The sequence below is a fragment of the Athene cunicularia genome, assembly GCF_003259725.1.
Source record: "Athene cunicularia isolate RWA chromosome 5 unlocalized genomic scaffold, athCun1 chr5_part1, whole genome shotgun sequence".
In the NCBI taxonomy this organism is placed as follows: Eukaryota; Metazoa; Chordata; class Aves; order Strigiformes; family Strigidae; genus Athene; species Athene cunicularia.
The window spans coordinates 5,756,792-5,777,138 of NW_020799101.1; the positions used below are offsets into that span (position 1 = coordinate 5,756,792).

At 36.2% G+C, this 20,347-nt stretch overlaps 1 protein-coding gene across 11 annotated transcripts in view; it reads left to right on the plus strand.

Moving 5' to 3' along the window:
* The first annotated feature begins 6 nt into the window (after positions 1-6).
* KIAA0586 (KIAA0586 ortholog) overlaps positions 7-20,347 on the plus strand; it is a 72,511-nt gene continuing 52,170 nt past the window's right edge. For 10 of the 11 annotated variants that reach the window (XR_003398527.1, XM_026849943.1, XM_026849947.1 and 7 more), the window contains exons 1-15: positions 7-477; positions 2,285-2,364; positions 3,443-3,512; positions 4,722-4,788; positions 5,483-5,660; positions 6,079-6,312; positions 6,849-7,023; positions 7,534-7,704; positions 8,734-8,854; positions 9,741-9,885; positions 11,263-11,304; positions 12,690-12,916; positions 13,836-13,908; positions 14,232-14,492; positions 14,936-15,110. Coding sequence is in view for 10 of the 11 variants with exons in the window: in XM_026849943.1 (XP_026705744.1) it covers positions 168-477; positions 2,285-2,364; positions 3,443-3,512; positions 4,722-4,788; positions 5,483-5,660; positions 6,079-6,312; positions 6,849-7,023; positions 7,534-7,704; positions 8,734-8,854; positions 9,741-9,885; positions 11,263-11,304; positions 12,690-12,916; positions 13,836-13,908; positions 14,232-14,492; positions 14,936-15,110 (2,329 nt within the window). In the remaining variant the exon portion in view is untranslated. Of the gene's footprint in view, positions 515-2,284; positions 2,365-3,442; positions 3,513-4,721; positions 4,789-5,482; positions 5,661-6,078; positions 6,313-6,848; positions 7,024-7,533; positions 7,705-8,733; positions 8,855-9,740; positions 9,886-11,262; positions 11,305-12,689; positions 12,917-13,835; positions 13,909-14,231; positions 14,493-14,935; positions 15,111-20,347 lie in introns of all 11 variants that reach the window. The other variant, XM_026849950.1, reaches the window with a different exon arrangement.

Genomic DNA, 20,347 nt, shown 5'->3' on the forward strand with positions numbered 1-20,347 from the left:
CCCGGGGCGCGGCGAGGAACCGTTCCCTGGAGCCTTCAGGCCTCTTCCTCTGCGCGGGAGCAGGCGGTGAGGCGGAGGTTGCCGCCGCCGTGGCGCCCGGCCCGTAGGGACAGGCTGTCAGGGTGCTGCTTTTGGGCTCCCGCCCAGAGCTGCGTGATGAGAGCCCCATGGAAGCGGAAAGCAACTCCAGCCTCAGCCGGGACTCCCTGGTCAGTCTCACGGCGGGCGACGTGCTCATTCACTCCACGGGTGTCCGCAGGGACAGTTCACAGCTCATTGAAGGTGTGACAGGAGCTGGTGGCCGTATGAAAAAAGTGGCGATCGCTGTCAAGAAGCTGCGTGAAGGTGTTTCTCCCTGCCAGGCAGCTGACGCGGCTTTGGCTGGAGCCGGAGCCCCCTGCGTGCCTCCAGCCTCGGTAGCAAACAGGGCTCCCTGTAGGGGAGCACCCCACGGCCCCCCCCGCGGCGCGGCACCAGGTGCGTGATTTCCCGGGAGTGTTCCCTTAGGTTTGAGGTAAAATCGGCGTGTCATATTTTCAGTCATGTATTAGTTTCGTAAATAAGGACTTGTTGTATTCTGGTACTGCAAATGTCAGCGCTCTTTCAGAAGTTGTCTGTGTTTATTTGTTTTCCCAAACTGTGTTTTGCACATGAAAAGCGAGTTGTGCAGGAGGAGGTGGTCAGTCAGAGCCCCGTTAACAGAGCTCCAGCCCTGACTCCAGATTCCTAGTCCTTAATTAACAGGCAGTAATCATCCTGTGTCAGAAAAATCATGTCTGTCATTGTGACATTTCTCAAATACACTGGGCAGGAATGTTTTAGGCAGAATCAGAGGATAAAACAGTGTACACGTGCAGGGACCTAAACAACAAAGTTAACAAGATTGATGCCTTTCCAGTCCGTCACAGTTTTTAATGCGCTTTGTAGCTCATCTTTTTAGACACCATAAGTATCTCTTCAATTTTATTAATTAACCCAAGGTATAGTCAGCAAGCAAATCTGTGCCTAACGGGTATTGCTCTTGCCAACAGAGAGCTCTGAGTAGTCCCGGTATTTGGGCTTTCTTTGGGTTTTCATGGAATTTTGTGAATTATTTCATGGTTTTATACTGGAAGAGTGATCAGAAGTCTTTTAAACACTTCTCTTTCTCTGCTTCTTTAAAGATGATTTTTTTTTTTTTTTCTGGAGAGCTTGAGTTAGCAGATGTTCAAGCTATAGCTGTACAGTCTTTGCCTTTTTAAAGGAATGTTTATTGGAGACTTGAAAGGTAATAGGTATTAAATATTGGAAGCTGGCATTCTGAGGCAGTCATGCAGCTCTATTTTTAATTAGCAGTTTTTGCAGGTTTTATCAAACAGTTTCAGAGCTGGTCAGTTAAACAACTGTTCAAAAAACTCTTAGAAAAAAACAACTTTCCCTGCTATCTACCATAATTTTAAAGTTTTACATGTTAAAATTATTTTTCTTCCCTTGTAGTCTTGGAAACCAAATGAACAAACTAACCCTACCTCTCCTAAACCCCACCTGCTTGACACAAAAAAAAAAGTGTTCTGGTGAGCTGCCTCTACCAATGAAGCTCACATAGATGAATAAACAGAATTTAAAAAAAAAAGATTACATCCTCTTCTGTGACTTTTTAAAAAAACTGTCTGTAGTAGTATTAAGTAAATAATTTTAAGTCTTTTTTTTAACAGAATGAGACCATAGTGATGATGTACCATGTACTCTTCAAATTCAAAACTGATGCAATCTGTGCTACTTGTCAGAATATTCTTTTTGTTTCTTTAAAATACATACCAATTACAGTCTTTGGAGTTTGGGGAAGGGATTTTAGTTTTTTTTTGGGGTCAAGGCTCAAACAGCTTCAAAAGATGTTATTTTTCTTGTGGTAGTCTCTGACATAATTAAAATGTGTACTGTCCTCAGTGTCCTTCTTCTTTAAGATATGTTCTCGTATAATTATTATTGTCTCTGTAGAGAAGTAACTTTCTATGTCCCTATGATCTTTAGACTTGAATTTGAGCTGGACATTTAATTTTTTTAATTCTCTGTTTTACAGAGACTTTTTCATATCTTGTAAAACAAGTCTATAATCCAGGTTCACAGAATTCATTAAGGTTTGTAAGATTCAGCTTGATGACTGTGGTAATTTGTGTTATGAAAGTCATTATGTTTAGATATTCAAAAATACAGGCAGAGGAAATGCTGAGATTTGGGTTAGTCAAGATATACCAAAAATGCATAACAAATCATTATGACCACAGTAAAACTGCTTTTATTTTAGGAATCCCAAGTACTAAAGGACATCCAGAACGTCAGCTGTCAGTAGAAAATTCTACGGAACCCATGTTTTTATCACAAATGGTAAGAAGAGTTACTGGTGCTTCTTGCAATTCCTAACTAAGAGAACCACATTTCTCTCAAGAAGTTGTAGTTTCTGTAAAAGCATAGCAGATTTTCAGCTCAGCTTCTGCACAATAACTGTGCATCTGCTTTCCTCTTTGAGTTGCTGCTAATGTGATATTAGTGCTGAGGTGTTTGGAGGGGCTTTGTTTACTGTGCTGTTACCTGTTGCATAGTTAGTACCAAGGCTTGTTTTTAAATTTTAGTGAAATTCTTACCTTTAAAAGGCAGTTACACATGGCACAATACTTGTTAAAAGTCCTAAAACTTTTTATATTTTTTTTTTCTCATCATAGACTATGAAATAGACATTAGTTTACATGGAACTCTGTAATATAATACTTACAATTCAAAGGCTTGTTTCCTTTTGGTTTGTTTGTTGTGCCTTACATAGAGTGGAAACTTAGGTCTAGGGCACGCAAAGATAAAATTAACCTATGCTGTGAAAGTATTGCAGCAATGTCTCTGCATGGCTCAAAGTAGACCTAGTGAGCTGAATAAAAGTCTCAAAAGTATGGTGGAGTACTCCACTGTCAAACAAACTTAAGGAAGGGATTTTTGACTTCCTAACTTGCCTTTATGACTCCTCGTAGACATTGATTATTCATGGATTCCACTTCAAGAAAATTCAGGTGTGTCCCTTTGGTTTCACAGTCAGTGTTCTTAGTGCTCAATTCTGTGTTCACGGGTAGTCCTGAATTGTTTGAGATTAGCTCCTTGTGCCAACTTAAACACATGTAGTTTCACTGCTACTTTCTTGGCCATAAATGAGAATACACTTAATCAACACTTAGAGTGTATACTGTTAATTTGAATTGTGTTTCTAGGGTTTTTGTCCCTAAAATGCCATGTAAGTTCTTGACTACGAGGTCCAGATGTTTCTGAGGTAGAGATCTTAACATGTTTTGTTCCAGATAGTCCTTGTGTTAGCGTGTGGAGAGGCGTACATTTGTATATGCAGCAATTCCATCTACTTCTAAAATTTTGGCCAGTGATAGCAGAGGTTTTATGCTTGTGCTTTTTTGCTCTTGTTCTGAAGGATTATCCTAGAGAACCTGCATTACAAGAAGATCCTTCACTGCTACTGGAAAATAGCAGAAGACTTCAAGGTAGGACACAGCGAGGTACTGCTACAGCCCCTTTTTTGTGAGAAAACTGATAAATTAGACGAAAAGGCAGCTTTATCTTAGCTGGTTTTCTTCAATATAGAAACCTTTGAGTGAAAATACTCAAAGGTTTCTCTGATAAAAAGATGATAATTGTAATTTACATTCTTAAACTTTGCAAATTTTACTTCAGTCTTGCTGGCATTACTCTAGTTTATGTCACTCTTGTGATTAACTGAGAGGGACTTCTTACCAGTGCCCCAGAATGTTGAGATTCCTTTTGCTAATCGAACTATTCATGTCTCTGAATAGACAATTTGAAGGAGGACCTTGTTTGGATATGTTTTCCCATTGTTACTGTACTATGAATGCTTATTTTTCTGCCAGCAAGCTATGCCATAAAAAGTGTATTTTTAATCCTTAAGAATCTAACAAATCACACTCTTGATGCCTTTTCCTATAACTTCTGAATCTGCCAGTCAGTTTCAATCAGATTTGGGAAAGTGAAGACTTTTTAAAGAAAATGCACTTCTGCAGGTTTCTTGGATATCTGTGGCTGTGTAGAGGAAAGAAACACAAATCAATACCCCCATTTAAGGCCAAAAATCAATATTTTAGTTTCTTCTTTTACATTCACAGAGGCAGGAGCTAGCTGGCTTATCAGCATGTGTGTACTAGCTGTGTAATCAACAGCAGAGAAACGCCGAACCTGCCAAATGAGTGGATGAAGGAGAGCCTGTAATCCTTTTAGCATAATTTAAAGCAATTAAGAAAATTTGTTATAATTTATGACTGTGGGGAAATATTCATATCATAATTCTATTTTTTTAAATTACATTTTTTTTCAAGTTAGAATTTACAGGGTATTTTTGAATGGGTTGTCTGAGCTCCTATTACCATTTATATGGCATTTTCCCCAAAATCTTATGAGGGTAAGGTATTTTCGTTTTCACAGTGTACCAAAATAGATTTAATTGATAGCAATGTTCAATTGTGTTAAATGAAACCTACCCGTACTCTCTTCATGATTTAGGTCTGCTACTTAGTAAAAAGAAACTGTTTGTTATTGGAATAGATAATGGAGTTTGTGCAGGCAACAGATTCCTCACAGCAAAATTGTACATGTTGTTGAAATAACGCTTTATCTACCTCTAAAATAGACATTTTGTGTCAGTTGACCCGACGACGTATATTTTGTGTTCTTCCCCACAGATGATGTTTTTATTTCTCAATATGCTACTGGCCAGAAAGAAGCTTTGAGAGCAGTATTAAAGCAAAAGTAAGTATGTGGTGTTGATAGTATCTCAGCTGTTCCGTTTCTGTACAGATATACTACTGCACTGCAACTTCAGTTTCTGCCAAAATACAGGAGAACTGTGTTTTTCCTGGTAAGGAAAATGTATTCTTTATTGTTCTCTTGTATTCTTTTTCTGTCTATGAAGGTGTTTTCAGTTTATTTTATTATTCAGAGCTCACTGGAATATCTTGTTTATTTTGGATATTTTTGGTAATGCCTTTAGACTATTTGAATTAATGATTTCATGATACAAAAGTCAGGCAAGATCTACTCCGATAGATAGTGAATTTTGTGCTAAAACCATATAATATTTTAAAAGACAGATATGGACATGAGCTGTTTATCCATAGGCTGGAAGTCTTGAAGATCAGAAATTTAACTGGACTTTGCCGTTAGTACATTGAATTTTGCAAAATGCAACCTGTAAACATATTCTTTGTTCAGTTGCAGTCATCAGAGGGAAATGCCTTTTGTATTAGAACATGTAACATAATCCTGAGAAATTTCTTGTGTCATGGTATAAAAGATGAGAATAAAATTGTTTCTTAGGTGCCAACGGCTTCAAGGAAAAATGCTTGTATAAGTAGTGATATCAGTGCTACATGTGAGAAATCATTTACTTGGAGGGGATATGGAGAAAACAATGGTATTTACAGGCACTTGTCTATTTTTACAGAACTCAAAGTCATCCTGTACTTAAGGAGGTGAAGGTGCAGCTCTTAGGAAATGCCTCTGCAGAAAAAAAGGAAAGTGTTGATCATGACACCAGGCCAGCACACAATGAAGTCGATTCTTCGACAGCCATTGCAGCAGCAACTGCTGCTGCAATTGCTACTACAGCTCCGCTTCTTAAAGTGAGTAAGTAGCTTGGAGTAATATTAGTTCTTTATCCACTTAAAATAGTAGATGTTCTAAGCAAGCCTGAAATTGTTTGTAGTAGAGCCAGAGAGACTGGATGTGTCTGCTTACTGTTTTCTGTGTGTTAATAATCTCAGATTTATTGACCAGCATACCAGAGAGAACTCATTTGGATTTAGCTAAATGGGCAAATGGACAGAGAGTATTTGATTTATCTTTTCGAAGAATATCATAGTATTGCTAAACCACCAAATGTCAGGGTCTAACTAGTATTTTATTTGTGTCTTTTGGGAAGCAAATCATTCGGGAAGGATTTTGTTTCTCTTCATGCTTGCACTGCTTTTGCAGTAACATTGTTTTCCCTTCCGTTTTGTTTTTCTTTTTTTCTTTTTTCTTTTTCTTTCTTTCTTGCAGGTTCAAAATGATTTGGAGGCAAAAGTTAACTCAGTTTCAGCATTACTTCATAAACTGCAGGAGACAGACAGACAACTGCAGCATGTTGCTGAACAGCAAACAAATATGAAGGCTCAACGTGAGAAGCCCCACTGTCACGAAAGAGTCAGTGAGCTTGAAAAACAAATGAATGCTTTCATGGTGCAACGGATTCAGCATTTGGAAAAGTTACAGGAGCAGCAAATGAATATTCAGGTATCTAAGTAACAATGCAGAAGCTTTAGCTTAATCATTTCTTCTGTATCTCAGTGTTAATGTTACAGTAATTTGGATTGTATCTTAGTATTGAAAAGAAAGAAAGATCCAGTGGCCAGCACACAAGCTTAGAGCTTTTTAGGAAAAGTTTTATTTCTTATTCTGTCCGAGATATCTGCTCCCCTCCCCACTAATTTTTGTGTCTGTTGAAAGTAAATGCAAAAATTGTGAAATATTCTCTAAGAAATTGTTTAGACCTCTGTTAATTGAGGAAATTTGCATTTAACAAGTAACCAGTCAGATAAAAAATTTTGGCAACAGTTATAAATAGTTTCTTCAGAGATTCCTGAGTGCTTTTTTAAAGGCAGAATAATGTCTGAGCATGTCTGTATTCCAATATTGTTGCAAATTACTTTTCTCTCATATAGCATGATAAAATCTGTTTGATATGATTACATAGCAAGTATTCATGTTTAGAGTTTTACTTGGGGAAACTAATGCATATGTCAGGAATACTTTGTAATTTTGTCTCTTAGTCTCAGCTCATCAGCTCTGCAGTCAACACGGGTGGCTTCCAGAAAATTCACCTCCCTCCTTCCTCCAGTCTTATGATGGCAAAACAACCTGAGAGGCCAGAACAGCAATTGCTGACCAACGAAGTGTCTTCGTGTCAGAGAGGTTTATTTCCTACCAGTGGTGTGCCTGCCCAAGGTGAAGACAAATTCTGAATATCTTATTTTCAGTATTAGTTTTGCATTAATTTTCCATTACTATTGGATTGTACATCAATAACGAGTAGTAAACATTTCTTCTGTATAATTGATTTTATTGCCTAATATACTATATAACATATACTACTATTTGGAAAATGTTCCAGTTTTCGTTAAAATGAGAGCTTACTAAATGCCTAGTCTGCACCAAGAGAGACCTAGACTTAACCTAAAATAATCTTACTGAGAAATAATCTGGAAGCTTGTATGGAAGCTTGTAGCAAACTAGTTCATATACAGTCAGGGGATTTTTTTGATCCCTTTATAATAGCACTCAGAAGTATGAAATTTTCTTCCTGTTAACTTATTTAACTACTTCTGTAAAGTTTTGCATTTTTGTGAAAAATTCATAATGTTGGCATGTTTTTGTCCTAGATTTCTTTTCCTATGAAGAAAATGGTTAACATTTAAATAACTTCACTTTTTTTTTTCTTTTTTTCTCCCCCCCCAGAAGCATATTCAAGCCAATTTCAAAGTTGTGGGATTCATAGAGAAAAATCTCCTCTAAAGACACCTGTCCCTCGGAGGTATGCTCCAGAACCTGTATCAAAAAATGTGAAAGTCTCAATGAAAGAAAACTCTGTAACAGAAAAGAAAAATGCTCCCAAATCCACAAGTGAAGGTATGTGAATAAGACACTCCTGTCTCCACTGTCATGCACAGTATGTCCTGGGGATTACTTGGTGTGATGCTCACCTATTCTGAGCTGTTGGGTTGCTGGCACTTAAAAACATATATTCAGAATATTTGAAAGTACATTTGGGAAGGATTAGTCTTAACTAAAGACTTAATGACAGTACTGATATAACTGATATACTGATATAACCTACAGCATCTAGACATGATTGCCCACTGAAATGTTTTCTCAGATGAAAAATCAAATGACCATTCATTGTCAGGTTTAAGGAAGTTTATGTAAAACTTGGGAGCTACTCAGTAACTTTGTCTTTATTATTGGTTGAACTGAAAATTTTTTTTTAAAAAACATGGATCCACAGGGTCTGTGGGCTGGTGTAAAGAAAACAGCAGATGTAAAGCAAATGTGAAGTAATTTTCTTTTACTGCTTTTGATCAGTTTAGTGGCATGAAACAATTTTGAACAAAATATAAACCTTTTTTTTTTTTTTTTTTTTTAGTTGGTAGTGTTTAGAATTGTTTGAGGATCTAAGATTGAGGAAGAACATTTAAAAGAGCCAGCCGCTGTACTCTTAACGTTGTGGACAAAATGCCTGTTTGTATCTTTATTAGATCCTTCTCAGACTGCTCTTCTATCTCTCTTTTACAAAGCTATCATGTCTTCCTATTGTTCTGTTTGGTCCAGGAATAAATGAAATGGGACAAAGGAAGAAGAACCTTATGTGACCTTATGGGCAAAATGTTTCTCTGTGATTCAGTTAATTGCTGTCACAGTTTCATTCATCTATTTTCTGACTTTGCTAAAGTAAATCGATCGTAGTAAGAGAGATTAGTGTAAGTGGTTTTATGTGACTTGTCTTATCTGAAGTAGATCTGTATTTTAAAATTAAAAAATTTTTTTTTACTGTCCTTGGTGATTAGTCTATAATGGTGAAATATCTGGAAAGGAAAATAAAGTATTAAAAATGTTGAACAAAATTAACAATAAATGTGACTTGCTTTTTTTCTACATTAGGTGAAGGGAGACTTCATGAGCATATTCTGAATTCTCAAGAAATGCCACTGAGGCAAGCTGAGTTTTCGGAGAAGGCAACATTAAACAGTAATAAAATGAGATGGCATTCCGAGAGAGGCAGGTAAATAAATGTAATAATCTAAAATTGAGGAAGATTTTTTTGTTTGTTTTAATGATATAGAGAAAGGTGTATTTAGATATTGATATTGTAATAGTCACTAGTATGGTTCCTGAGTCTGACAAAGCTCTGCTTGAAGTAAAACACTGGGAGCACTGGTGTTCTGTAGCACTGTGCTACTTTTGCATTTCTGTCATATTGAAGGTAGATGAAAGCTCGTTGCTAAGGATAGTTCATCACACCTTTCTCAGAGGTCAGTGGGTGTCACCTGGAGTGCTTTTCTGTCTTCTGAGTATATTCGTTCTATAGCAGCAGCTGTGCAGTAGTGTCAGTATAGCCAGCTATACAGGTGTTGTGTTAAAGTGGAGTTGCCGTTGTTAGTGAGACTCCAAGCTGGCTGCTTATGGGAGCTGTTTGGGAACACTTTGTGGGAAGGAGCAGCATCAGCCTATCAGTTTCTAAGCTTTAGAGTGGGTTAGGAAATTTTTGTAGCCATCCAGTCTGAAACATATTGCCCAGGTGATAGTTTAACGTCATAATTTCCCTAATATAATGAGAAACAGCTGCATAGATACTGTCTTATTTATGATGGTATAGACAAAAATATTACTTCAAATGGAAAGATATCCAAAGTTCAAGTGTTGCTCTATTAGATCAGCATTTCAGATGCAGTTTCACTGTTCAGAATACAAGGTTACAGCTCAAGGTGTTCAGTGATAAACAGAAAACCCAATAACCTGTCTTTAATCACAGGTAAAAAAACAAATTTCATTTTATATAAGGGTTTGGTATTTTTGCACTTTAAATTCATGCTGAGTTTCAAAGTTGGCTGCTCTCTTGGGCCACATGAGGAGCTGTGAGACTTTATCAGGAGTGTTTCTCCCATCAGGCATACTGCTTCGCGTACAGACTCATTGCCCACTTTTGAAAGCTCCTTCCAAAATAGCGGTTCAATTGAGAAAACGGTGAAAAAAGCAGATGATTTACTTCAAGATCTTGGCCAGTTGAGAAGAGAAATGCGTGACATGCTACAGGTAAAGTCCATCTTATCAGAATGACAAGGGGTTTGAATAAGGGAGATAAAAATTGTGGAGAAAAAATTAGAGGTCTGGTACTTGTGAAAATGTTGCCCTTGCTTCTGCGTCTGTAAAAAGACTGACATTTGTTTACAATTATTTGAAATACTGCAGTCTCTGTGTGTGAAGGGGCTTTGAGCCTGAGTAATGTCTCGCTTAGAATGCAGTGGACTAGACTCTAGAGGCTCTTACTGCCATTCTACCAGACATAAATCAGGTTTAAAGAGAAAAAAGGGCAGTTTGTTTGTTTGGTTTTGAGTTTTCAGATATTTTCGGTGCCTGTTTTCTGCTTGTTCTTCCTGTGATACTAGAGCTACAGAGCTGATGTAACATTCTCATTTGGGAAAGAACAACGTTTATTTACCTGCAGTCAACTTTAGGGATGACTTAAGCTACTTCCTTTCTCATTTTGGCATTTTGTTTTGTAAAGAGTGTGGTTTCTAAAGAATTACCTGGTATGCATCATTGTATTGTTTCTCATGCTAATGTTTTTGTACTTTTGGTGCTAGCATGATTCTGTGCTGGCAACATGTAATTTGGGTCTGACTTCTGAAAATTGAGGGGTTTATCTGTCTGTTAACCTGGCTCTGTGTGGAAGCAAGGTATACTGGATCATTGAGCCTGTCTGCTGTGGTCCTCTATGTTCCTGTAAATGTAAGTGATGGGAAAGAAGAAAGAATTTGTATATCCACAGGTTTGTGAATTGGCTTGGAACGTGATAGCTTTGATCTTGTGGGGTTTTTTGTGTTTGAAGGTTTCAGCTTATGTATTTCTACAAAGATACTGTGTATTAATGCCAGTTATTTGTTGCTGTATCTTTAGAAAACATAGCTTCAACTGGCCTTATAGTATAGCTGATGCATTGTTATATAGATTTTTCTAAGATATTAGTGGATTGCATGTTTAACTGTTCGTACTAGTAAGAGAACAGATGCCATGTGCTCTCTTTATGTTGTAAATATTTGCCATTTATGTTGCAAATATTTGCTTACAGCTGTTGTTAAAAACTTAAATCGAGTAATGTACTTTAGTATAGGCAACAGAACAGCATGAGATGGAGAAGGAATGGCAGGCGAGAGAGGTGCAGTTGACATAAACGGTTTCAAATGCTTGGGATAAATGCCCACTAGGTTTGTCATACAGGCACATGGAAGGCCTGAATTAACTGAGATAGGTTGTGATGGAACAGAAGGTGGTGCTCTAATCCGTAAGAAGTGTGCATTGAGATTTAAATTCACTGTGCCCATTTAAACTGATCAAATATCTACTCTAGATTTTTACTTTGACAGGTCTGTATGTAGATAAGTTTCAACAGGTCTTTTCCTGTGTTTTTAGGAAGCAAATTCATGGAAATCGGACATGAATGACCTTATTAAGGTATACCTTGAATCTTTATGTTTTGGGGTTTTTTTAAATACTATAATAGTGAAATGGTTTTGAATATATGAGATAACACTACAGTAAGCACTGCATACCTATATTTCTTTGAAAAGTTTCTATTGTGTGCAGATTACATTACTCAAAGTAAGACTTGTTCTTTGACTTGTCTTACTTAATGTTGGTGAACTCCTTTGAGGGAATAATACAAATGTCAGGCAGAAAGCTGCCATCTCAAATGGCCTGCTAATATAATTACCCATTTCATGGTCTGGGTCTAACTGGCAAGTCTACATCATTTTACAATCAAACATATATCTGTATTCCCTGCATTTTCTCCCAAATTTCACCTGTCTTATTGAGCTAGTGTTTGCCAAAAATTTTAATTTTAAACCTGAACAAAATTGGTAAATCATTAGGTATATTGTCTTTTTCTCACAGGCAAAACCAAGATCATGGGATCAGTGTATCGATTTCTATTTTGTTATGTCCATTGTGCTTTGGCAGTACACCTGTTAGAACATAAACTTTTGTTTAATTCTGATTTGATAAAAGAGTAGCCTTAAAGCCAAAATGGATTTGTGGTCTGTGAGATTTATTTTTTTTCGTTTAATCAGCTGATACTTTCAGAGTTTACCCAAGTTTGGGTATTTTGTTTTGGTTTTGGGGGTTCTTTTTCTTTATGTGTATTTACCACTTTTTTAAAATGTTTTTGTTTCCTTGCTGGAAAATGAAGCACTCTTTTTGTGGACCACATCAGGAATGTGAAAACTATAGCTGTATGGCTTCTTGTTCCCCGTGTACTTGTGGCCCCTCCTTTTGTATATAGCAGCTAATATATGCTCGATTTTTATCTTTGTAAAAGGGTTCTGCAAAGTAAAAGGCTAATAGGTGCTTTGTTTTTTCTTCTGAAAAGTGAAAATCAGTGAAAGGAGGAGGAGATCATGGTGCTGTTGAGGGGTTTATTTTGTTGTTATAACTTACATGTATTGCTTGATGTTTCTCGGGGTGGATTGATGCCAAATGACTGCCTATATTTAGAGGACTTTCTATTTTATTAGGCTTCTAATTATACTTAAATACTGTTACATGGAGAGATTTGCATGTGATATTTCATGTATCAGATTGCCATCTTTGCACGTGCTTATTAGCTTCATTAGCCTTGCATCTCATACATTACATCATTTCACATTTGAGAGCTTTTGGATGTCTTTCAGTTTGCTTGACTTTTAAATATATTTCTCACATATTGAATGTTCTTGAGTAGTTGAAGTTGCCGATAGTAAGAATTTCATATAAATAGATTAATAGGAATTCTGATCAGTGTGTAGAAAATTGAAGTTACGGTCTCTGATTAAAAGCTAGAGGTTCTGTTTCAATTTTAGTCAAAAAAGCCCACTGTTGCATCTGATCTTCCTGAACATCATCCGCTCAATAAACCATCCATCCTTCAAAATGTTAAAGTGCCAAAATCTATACTGAGGGATGCCGAAAGGATTTTGAGAGGAGTTCAAAACAATAAAAAAGTTCTTGAAGAAAATTTGGAAGCTGTTATTTGCGCGAAAGATGGAGATGCCATGTATGCTTTTATTAATGCCTTGACTACAAACAGGTTAGAGCCTCTAATTCAGTGCTTTGTGTGACTACGCATTGTATGTGCTCATCTTTTATCACCTCTCTTTCCATCTTTTTAATTCCATACATTGAAGAACTAGGGCACTTCCCTGCAAAAAGTATCTACTGACTCTTCTTAGCAGTCACTAGATCTCCCGAACTTCAAAATTTTTTTGACCCTTCCACTGCAAATTTAATTATTTAACATGTACCTGTTACTTCTTGGTAAATCTGAATTCTGAGACTGTATCATCTGGACAAACTGCTCTGCTGACATGACAAGGGGGCATTTAGCTTTTTGTAGACAAAGTTGCATTAATAGGAAAATTAAAGAGTAATTTCATCATTCAGACAGAAGGGGCTTCATAAGCCTTTAAATGTTACAGAATTAGTCATCTGAGAGCAGATCTTTGGCTTTTGAAATTTGCTTTAGAGTTGTGTTAAATACTCCAGCTTGAATCATAATTAAAGTTTTCCTATTAAAATGCAACTTAATCTTGCATGTTCCTGAGGAAGGTACTATTCTCTTTATGTAAAGTTCAGGCATGCTATCTGCTATCATTATCTTTTAGAGGAAGTAGTAATTTTCATCATCTTTTTGTCTTTTGAGTTGAAATATTTTTGTTGCCTTGTTTTTTCAGTTTTTTGATCAAAATAGGAACTGACACATGGCTGCCATGTACTTGTAGATGTTTGTAATAATGTTAGTATGTACCAGCAAGGGGTGGGGTTTGATTTAGGTTTGGGAAACTCAGATAGGCTACGCCTACTGCCTTTCAGAGACTAGAGGTACATAATCTTACTGTCTGTGTTCTGGGTTTCTCTTTCTATAATATTTATAGGTCACTACTTTCTCAGGAGCAAATCTGTGCAATTTAAGAAGCACTGACCTAATACAGTTCTTTCTTCTATTTCAGAGATGTATTGGAAGAGATTCGTATCAGAAAGACTGTGGATGAGTGGATTAAGGCAATCAGTGTAGAAATCCAGGTATGGCTGGAAAAAATTAGTTCAGATTTTTGCATTATATTTTTCCACCTTACATTGTTCTTCTATGTCAATAGTTAAACACGATTCACTCACAACTTTATAAGCAGTTTTCTCATGTTTTCATTACTAGCATGTAGTGTGCTGTAATAAAATATTTACCTCTGTTTTAAAACTTCATTTGCTTAATGAAAATCACTGGTCACAACTGCTGGCTAGCATGAAAAACAGGTCATTTTTCTCAGAACTTCAAAGTTATCCCCAGACTTTTCTGATAGCCTTGAAGATAAAAATCTCCTTTTATTACATTTATGTTTTATCTTCAGGCTGAAATGGCAAGAAATGATTTGGAACAAGTGAAATATGATCAAAAGGTCCCATGGATCAAGAGAGCCCAAAACATCAAGGCTATGAAGACCAATAAAGAAATTAAAGCAAAAACACAAAAAATCCAAGGATGCTCAACAAAGAAGCCTTTATCTGCAGCTAAGCTGCTGCAGAAACAAGCAGAAGATAACACAAGCACACAGAGGTTTAGAACTTACTTTTCTTCTGAAAGTTTGCAGAGGAAAGAACAAAAGGTAGCTGTGAGTTCCCAAGTAGTTGTGTGTGGGTTTTTTTGTTAATGACTACTATGCTTTAGATTGCAGTATTGATGCGAAAAATTGTTTGTATGTGTAACTGTAATAATTCTAAATGAAAGTGATAGCCCTGTCGTGGATTTTGTTGTCAGAACTGTCCTTGTTTCATGTGCTGTAGAAGCCTAAGCTGAGTGTGTGTAACAGTGTAGAATTCATTGTCGTGTTACCAATTTGTCTTACTCAGCACTTACTAACAACTGAATAAAATAGCAAGCTTCTTGTATGTATTCTGCATGTGTAAGTTTTCATGTGTGCTTGCAATTTATACTGTTTGTTGCAGAACTTCTTACTTTTTTTTCCTCTGGATATTTGCAACACTACTGATACGTTCAAATTTTCATACATGAAGAATTGTAAACTACTTTCTTTTTTTTCCTGATGTGTGTCAGGGACCTGCGAGTGGAAGTGCAGTGGTACAAAACGAAGACTATCTGTGTCAAGTTTATGGGAAACCAATTTACCAGGGCCGTCGTAGCACACTTAAAAAAGCACCATATCTGAGATTCAACTCTCCCTCTCCCAAATCTAAACCTCAGAGACCCAAGGTGATAGAGTGTGTTAGAGGTAAGTAATTCTTGGTGTTCCTTCTCAGTTTTTCTATCAGGAATTCCTTCTATAAATGAAACTATTTAATCATAGTTTAACCTACTCTTCAATTTAAAGCTTAAGCAACTGCAGTAGGCTTCCTAGAGAAGTGGTTGATGCTCCAAGCCTGTCAGTGTTTAAGAGGCATTTGGAAAATGCCCTTAGTACCGTGATTTAAGTTCTAGTCAGCCCCGAAGTGGTCAGACAGTTGAACTAGATGATCCTTGTAGCTCCCTTCCAGCTGAACTATTCTAGTGACTCTATTCTAAAAGATGCTCTTTTCAAAACTAAAAAACACACTAAGCAAATCTGAAAATCTTCTGGTGTATCTCACTTATTTTAGATTGTCAAATTAATATTTATTTCTAAATTTAGTGAACATATTAATATATATTTATTGTTGCCCAAGTCTCGAAGAGCTGAATTGCTAGAAGTAATGACATAAGCACTTGAAAGCTGAGTGTTTTGAAAAGCTAACTCAGCTTTTGATAAGGTTATTGAGAGATGTATTCTTTTTGTGTCAGGTTTATCCAGTCATGTCATTTAAATGATTGATTCATTCAGAGTTAAGAAAGCTACTGCGATTTGAAAAATTAACGAAGCCTGATATTCCATTTCCCACTTCTAATACCTGAATTGAAATATGAAAATTTGATTTTATGGGTATTAACTTGAAAATACTGAAAAGCATGTTAATTGGAAGCATCGGTTGAGTTCACTAAATGCAAATAACTTCTTTTGTTAGTCAAGTCAGGGTTAACAGCGGAGTGTAACTCTTTTGTACTAGCTTGTTAAGGGTATTTGATTGATAGAAGTTATTAGTTGATTAGTAATGAATCCCATTCATTAGCTTTATAGTCAAAGTGTCAGGATCAGAAGAGTCTAATTTTCAAATCTATTAAAAATGTGTGAAAATAATTAAAAAAACCCCAACCTGTATGATATCTGACATCGGTAAGTGTAGATAAACTTTATCTTGAGTTAGTAGAAAATAATGCTTTAACTGTGTCTGTTTTATTCCCTAGTTATCTTTCCAAAACTTAACTGATCCTTAATACAGAAACTAAGATTAATATTTAACTGGTATGTCAGAAAAACTGATGTATATCATCATCTCATGGCGGGAGAGACTGAGCTAATTTGCATGATAAAAATATAATGATGGAGAGAAGGAGGGTGTTAAGCGTAAGAGGCATGTAAAGTGATAGTGGGCACAATCGAGTTAATAGGATGAGCATCAGTGGAAAAATATAAGTTGGCTTCTCTATACACTTTCTTGCACTTAAGCTGTTGTTACCCATGCAGGGAAAATACACTTGATACAGTCTTAACTGTCATGTTTAAAAAATGGTGTCCATGTTTTTATTATAAGTGTCAAAATATTATATCCTGTATGATGTGTAAGAGATCAACATGAGAAGGCAGCGACTTGATGAGACCATGCTTTTAGGTCATGAAAATGTATGGCATAAAATATATATATGTCTTCGAGGACAAGCACTGCTGGTTTGTTCGTTTGGGTTTTTTTTTGACATTATGTTGTACATCCACAGTGGCAAATCGTCAAAATAGTAAAAAATCTATTGTTAAACTTACCGTAGTCTTTATACCATTTCCTGGTACTTTTCTTAACTGTGCTCAGGAGCCCAGTTGTGATCTGTGAAGAAAAAGTGGTTTTGGTAGAAAGTATTTGCAATTCTCATAACCCTCCTGGAAAATGTGAGTTATAGTCCTGGCAAAAATCTAAAAGACTTTTCAAAATTTACTTTATTTTTTAAAAGGTGAGAACTTGGTATATGAAAACTGCTAGTCTTGTTGCTTATGTATTTTATTTGACCTCTCTTGAAACACTTCTGTTTTGTGAAAATGCATCTGAAGGTCTAGCATGATACATCACTCTTTTTGACTACTGGCTATGCTGCACACCTGTAGTTTAGTTTATTCTGTACAGATTTTTTTGAATAAAATGTGTGGTAGTAAGCACTTAGTGTAGCAATAACAATGATACAGTGACTGCTAAGATTTGGATTAAGAACAGACACTTCTTTAAAAACATTTAATCAGCAGTTCTGCTTTTGCTGAGTCTTAAATGACATTTTTCTTCTATATTTATTGGGCTCTTGTCCTTTATAGAAGGTCACAACCTTTCCAGAGAGGCCAATTTCACCATTCCAGAAACAATACCTTGTAAAGAGGCAGAAAAAGTGCCCCCCTCTCTCTCCCAATCTAATTATAATAAATAGGTCATTTGACCATTTGACACTGCTAGTTTTCTACTGTTAACGTGTTTAATTCAGTAGTGTCAGTGAAATGTAAAGGTACTGGTTGGATGCAGTTGTAATACGCTACTCCAGTGCTTTATCTTGTTTTCTCTTGGAGGTAAAGAGGAATGAAAGAGAAAACTGTGCACTGGATCCATGCTGCATTCAGTCTTCCAAAACTCCTGCATGTGACAAACACAGTTTAAAAGCTATTTGCCTGAAAACAGAATGAACTCTGGATAGCCTTTACCCAAAGTGATTCTCTTCCAAGTCATTAAGTCATACTACAGCAGTACAGCAATGTGTGTTTGCAATAATAAAGCCACCATAAAATTCATTTGTTTCACATCAGACTGCAGTTATGGAAAGTCATGGTTTTGTCTCTATCTTGACAGTAAATAAAATAAGACACCCCCTTGTATTCTTATCTAAGGGAAGGAAGGAAGAATATGGAATCCTTTGCATGTCACTTAAGAAAAATAGTACTCCAATTAGTATGTGTCCTATTTCCAAGTTTTCTGGGTTTAATGACTTTAGACTGAGGTCAGCCTTTGTTTGATACTGGTGTTACTTGCCTCTGACTCTTCTTATAAGACAGTTGGTCAAGCTGCTTAATTTTTGTGAGTTTCTACATCTTGACAAAAAATTGAAAAGTAATACTCCTGTGTTTCACATGGATCTCATGAAGACAAAATAGTTAAATGCTTTTGACGGCTGCTATTCTGAAAGATGCTGTTATGGCAGGAAAGTATAAATAATAAAATTAGAACCAGATCTGTACTTCTCTATAGTAGGAGTGTAAATAAAATGAAAAGAAGTTGAATGAGTGCTTTAAAGCACCAGGTTCTTAAAGAATGGAAGAAATCTTGCTGGCATTAGGCATGGTTAGTTCTTTCCTTCACAGATCTGCACCCAGATTCCCTTCCTGGCCTTGATATACCAGGTAATAAAGGCTTAAAAAATTATTAGAAGTCGTTGGCCTTGGGTTTGATTGGCTGGAAAATCCAGACTTATTAAATGACTCTATTTTGTTAGAGCAGTCCACTGAGCTTATTTTAAATTAGTGTTAGAATAAGGATGTTTATTTAAGACTGAAATGGCCATCTGGAGAGTCTCTTTTCAGTCATTTTATAACTTTCTCAACCATTTTCTTTGCAAATAAACTGTAGTGACTAATGCTTGGTTTCTTATGGGACGTTAGGAAAAAGTCCAACTAACACTTTTATGAGTAAGAGAGCATTTCTAAAAAAAGTTGTTTTCTTGCATAATTTGAACTGATAAATATATGTAAAACACTGGGTTTTTAAAGCTAAGTTTAATTAAATGTCTAGTTTCTGCTCAGTGCAAATAAACTTTTTAGGGGGAAATGAAAAGTTGAAAGCAATTAAAATGAGGTGCTGTGTGTATACAGTACTTAATCATTCTTACGGTGAGAACCTTGTTTTTACAAGTTGGCGGTATTACAGATATGTTGCCAATTTCTGCTTTTGCTCAAAAGTTCAAGACCAAGGGGGACTGTTAGATCATGGAGTATGACCTCTTCTAAATCACAAGCCACTGAACTGCATCTATTTATGTTACTGAGTCCAGTAATTTGTCTTTGACCAAAAGACAGTCTCTCTGCCTAACCTATGCTTTGCAGAAAGGCACAGGCTCATCATTTAAAGACATCAGGAATTCTGCCCTTAATTACTTTTTCCCTTGGCTAGATACCTTATGGTTCAAAAATAAATGGGACACTTCAAATTTAGTAACTGATTTATAGTGAGGTTTTGGCTTCAGTTTACAGCTACTTCAGTTTCCAGGGGATTTACCTCAAATAATGAAGAGGGCCTTTTAATGTCCAATTTATTTTAATATTGACAGAGATACAGAATTAGTACCGAATGGAATATTGTCATATATATGTATATTGTATATATGTATATTGTCATATATATTTGCCTGCTCCACCTCACTGACATCCTGTTGAGACATCTGAGGATTACATTTATCCCATTGACCATTGCATTGTGATTTCTCATTGTATTGCTTATCCAACATGACCTTAAAGCCCTTTTCAGAGACACTTCTTCCTGACCTGTGTATTCACACTGAAGCATTATAACTTACTGTTCTTGTTCCTAGGCTTATAACCCATAATTTGTGTGTATAAAAATACCACCTCTTGAGGGAATCTCCTTACTTGTCTGCATTTGTTAAAAGTCACATTATCAGTCTTTGTTATCCCCAAATTTTGTAATCATTGACCTTTATTCTTCAGTTAATTAGGAAACTATTGAATATGAACAGAGCTAAAACGTGCTTGTTGCCATGTGTTAACTGGCCATTAATACAGGAAGGGAAATGTTTAGAAACAACAGAGGAGTAAGATGACATTTTTTGGCTGTAGTAAAGTTGTGAACTTGGTTACCAATGTGATTCTTTCCAGGTTCATTTTCCTGATGCCTACAAAGTAGCAGTAGAAGCACTTCACAATTGTTGGCTCCTTTTTTGAGGATGTTTCAGGCACTGTTTAGTCCATTTAGATTGAAGTTCGTTATTTCCTCAATAATATCCATTGTTTGCATAGAGTATAGGTTGAATAAGACCTTGAATGACTGTATAGTGAGTAATGCAGTATTGCAATAAATGTTGTTCTCTGCTATATACTTAGGCATTGTTACATACAAATTACTTCTGGGTGGCTATTTAACAATACATTTTCAAAATGAACCAAAAAATCAGTACTTCCTTGACCTATAAGTCAAGACTTACAGGTATTAGTTATGGCTTTACTTTCCAGTAGCAGTGACTTGTTAAACCAGGAATTTGTAGATTATACCTGTTCTGTTGCGTACTTGTCAGTCTTGTGGCTGGAGGCAAACTACATGTTTATAAAATTGAGGCAGTTAATCAGATGAGCAACAGATGAAATTTTGGCTATATTATATATCCTGTCTATTTTTTATGCCA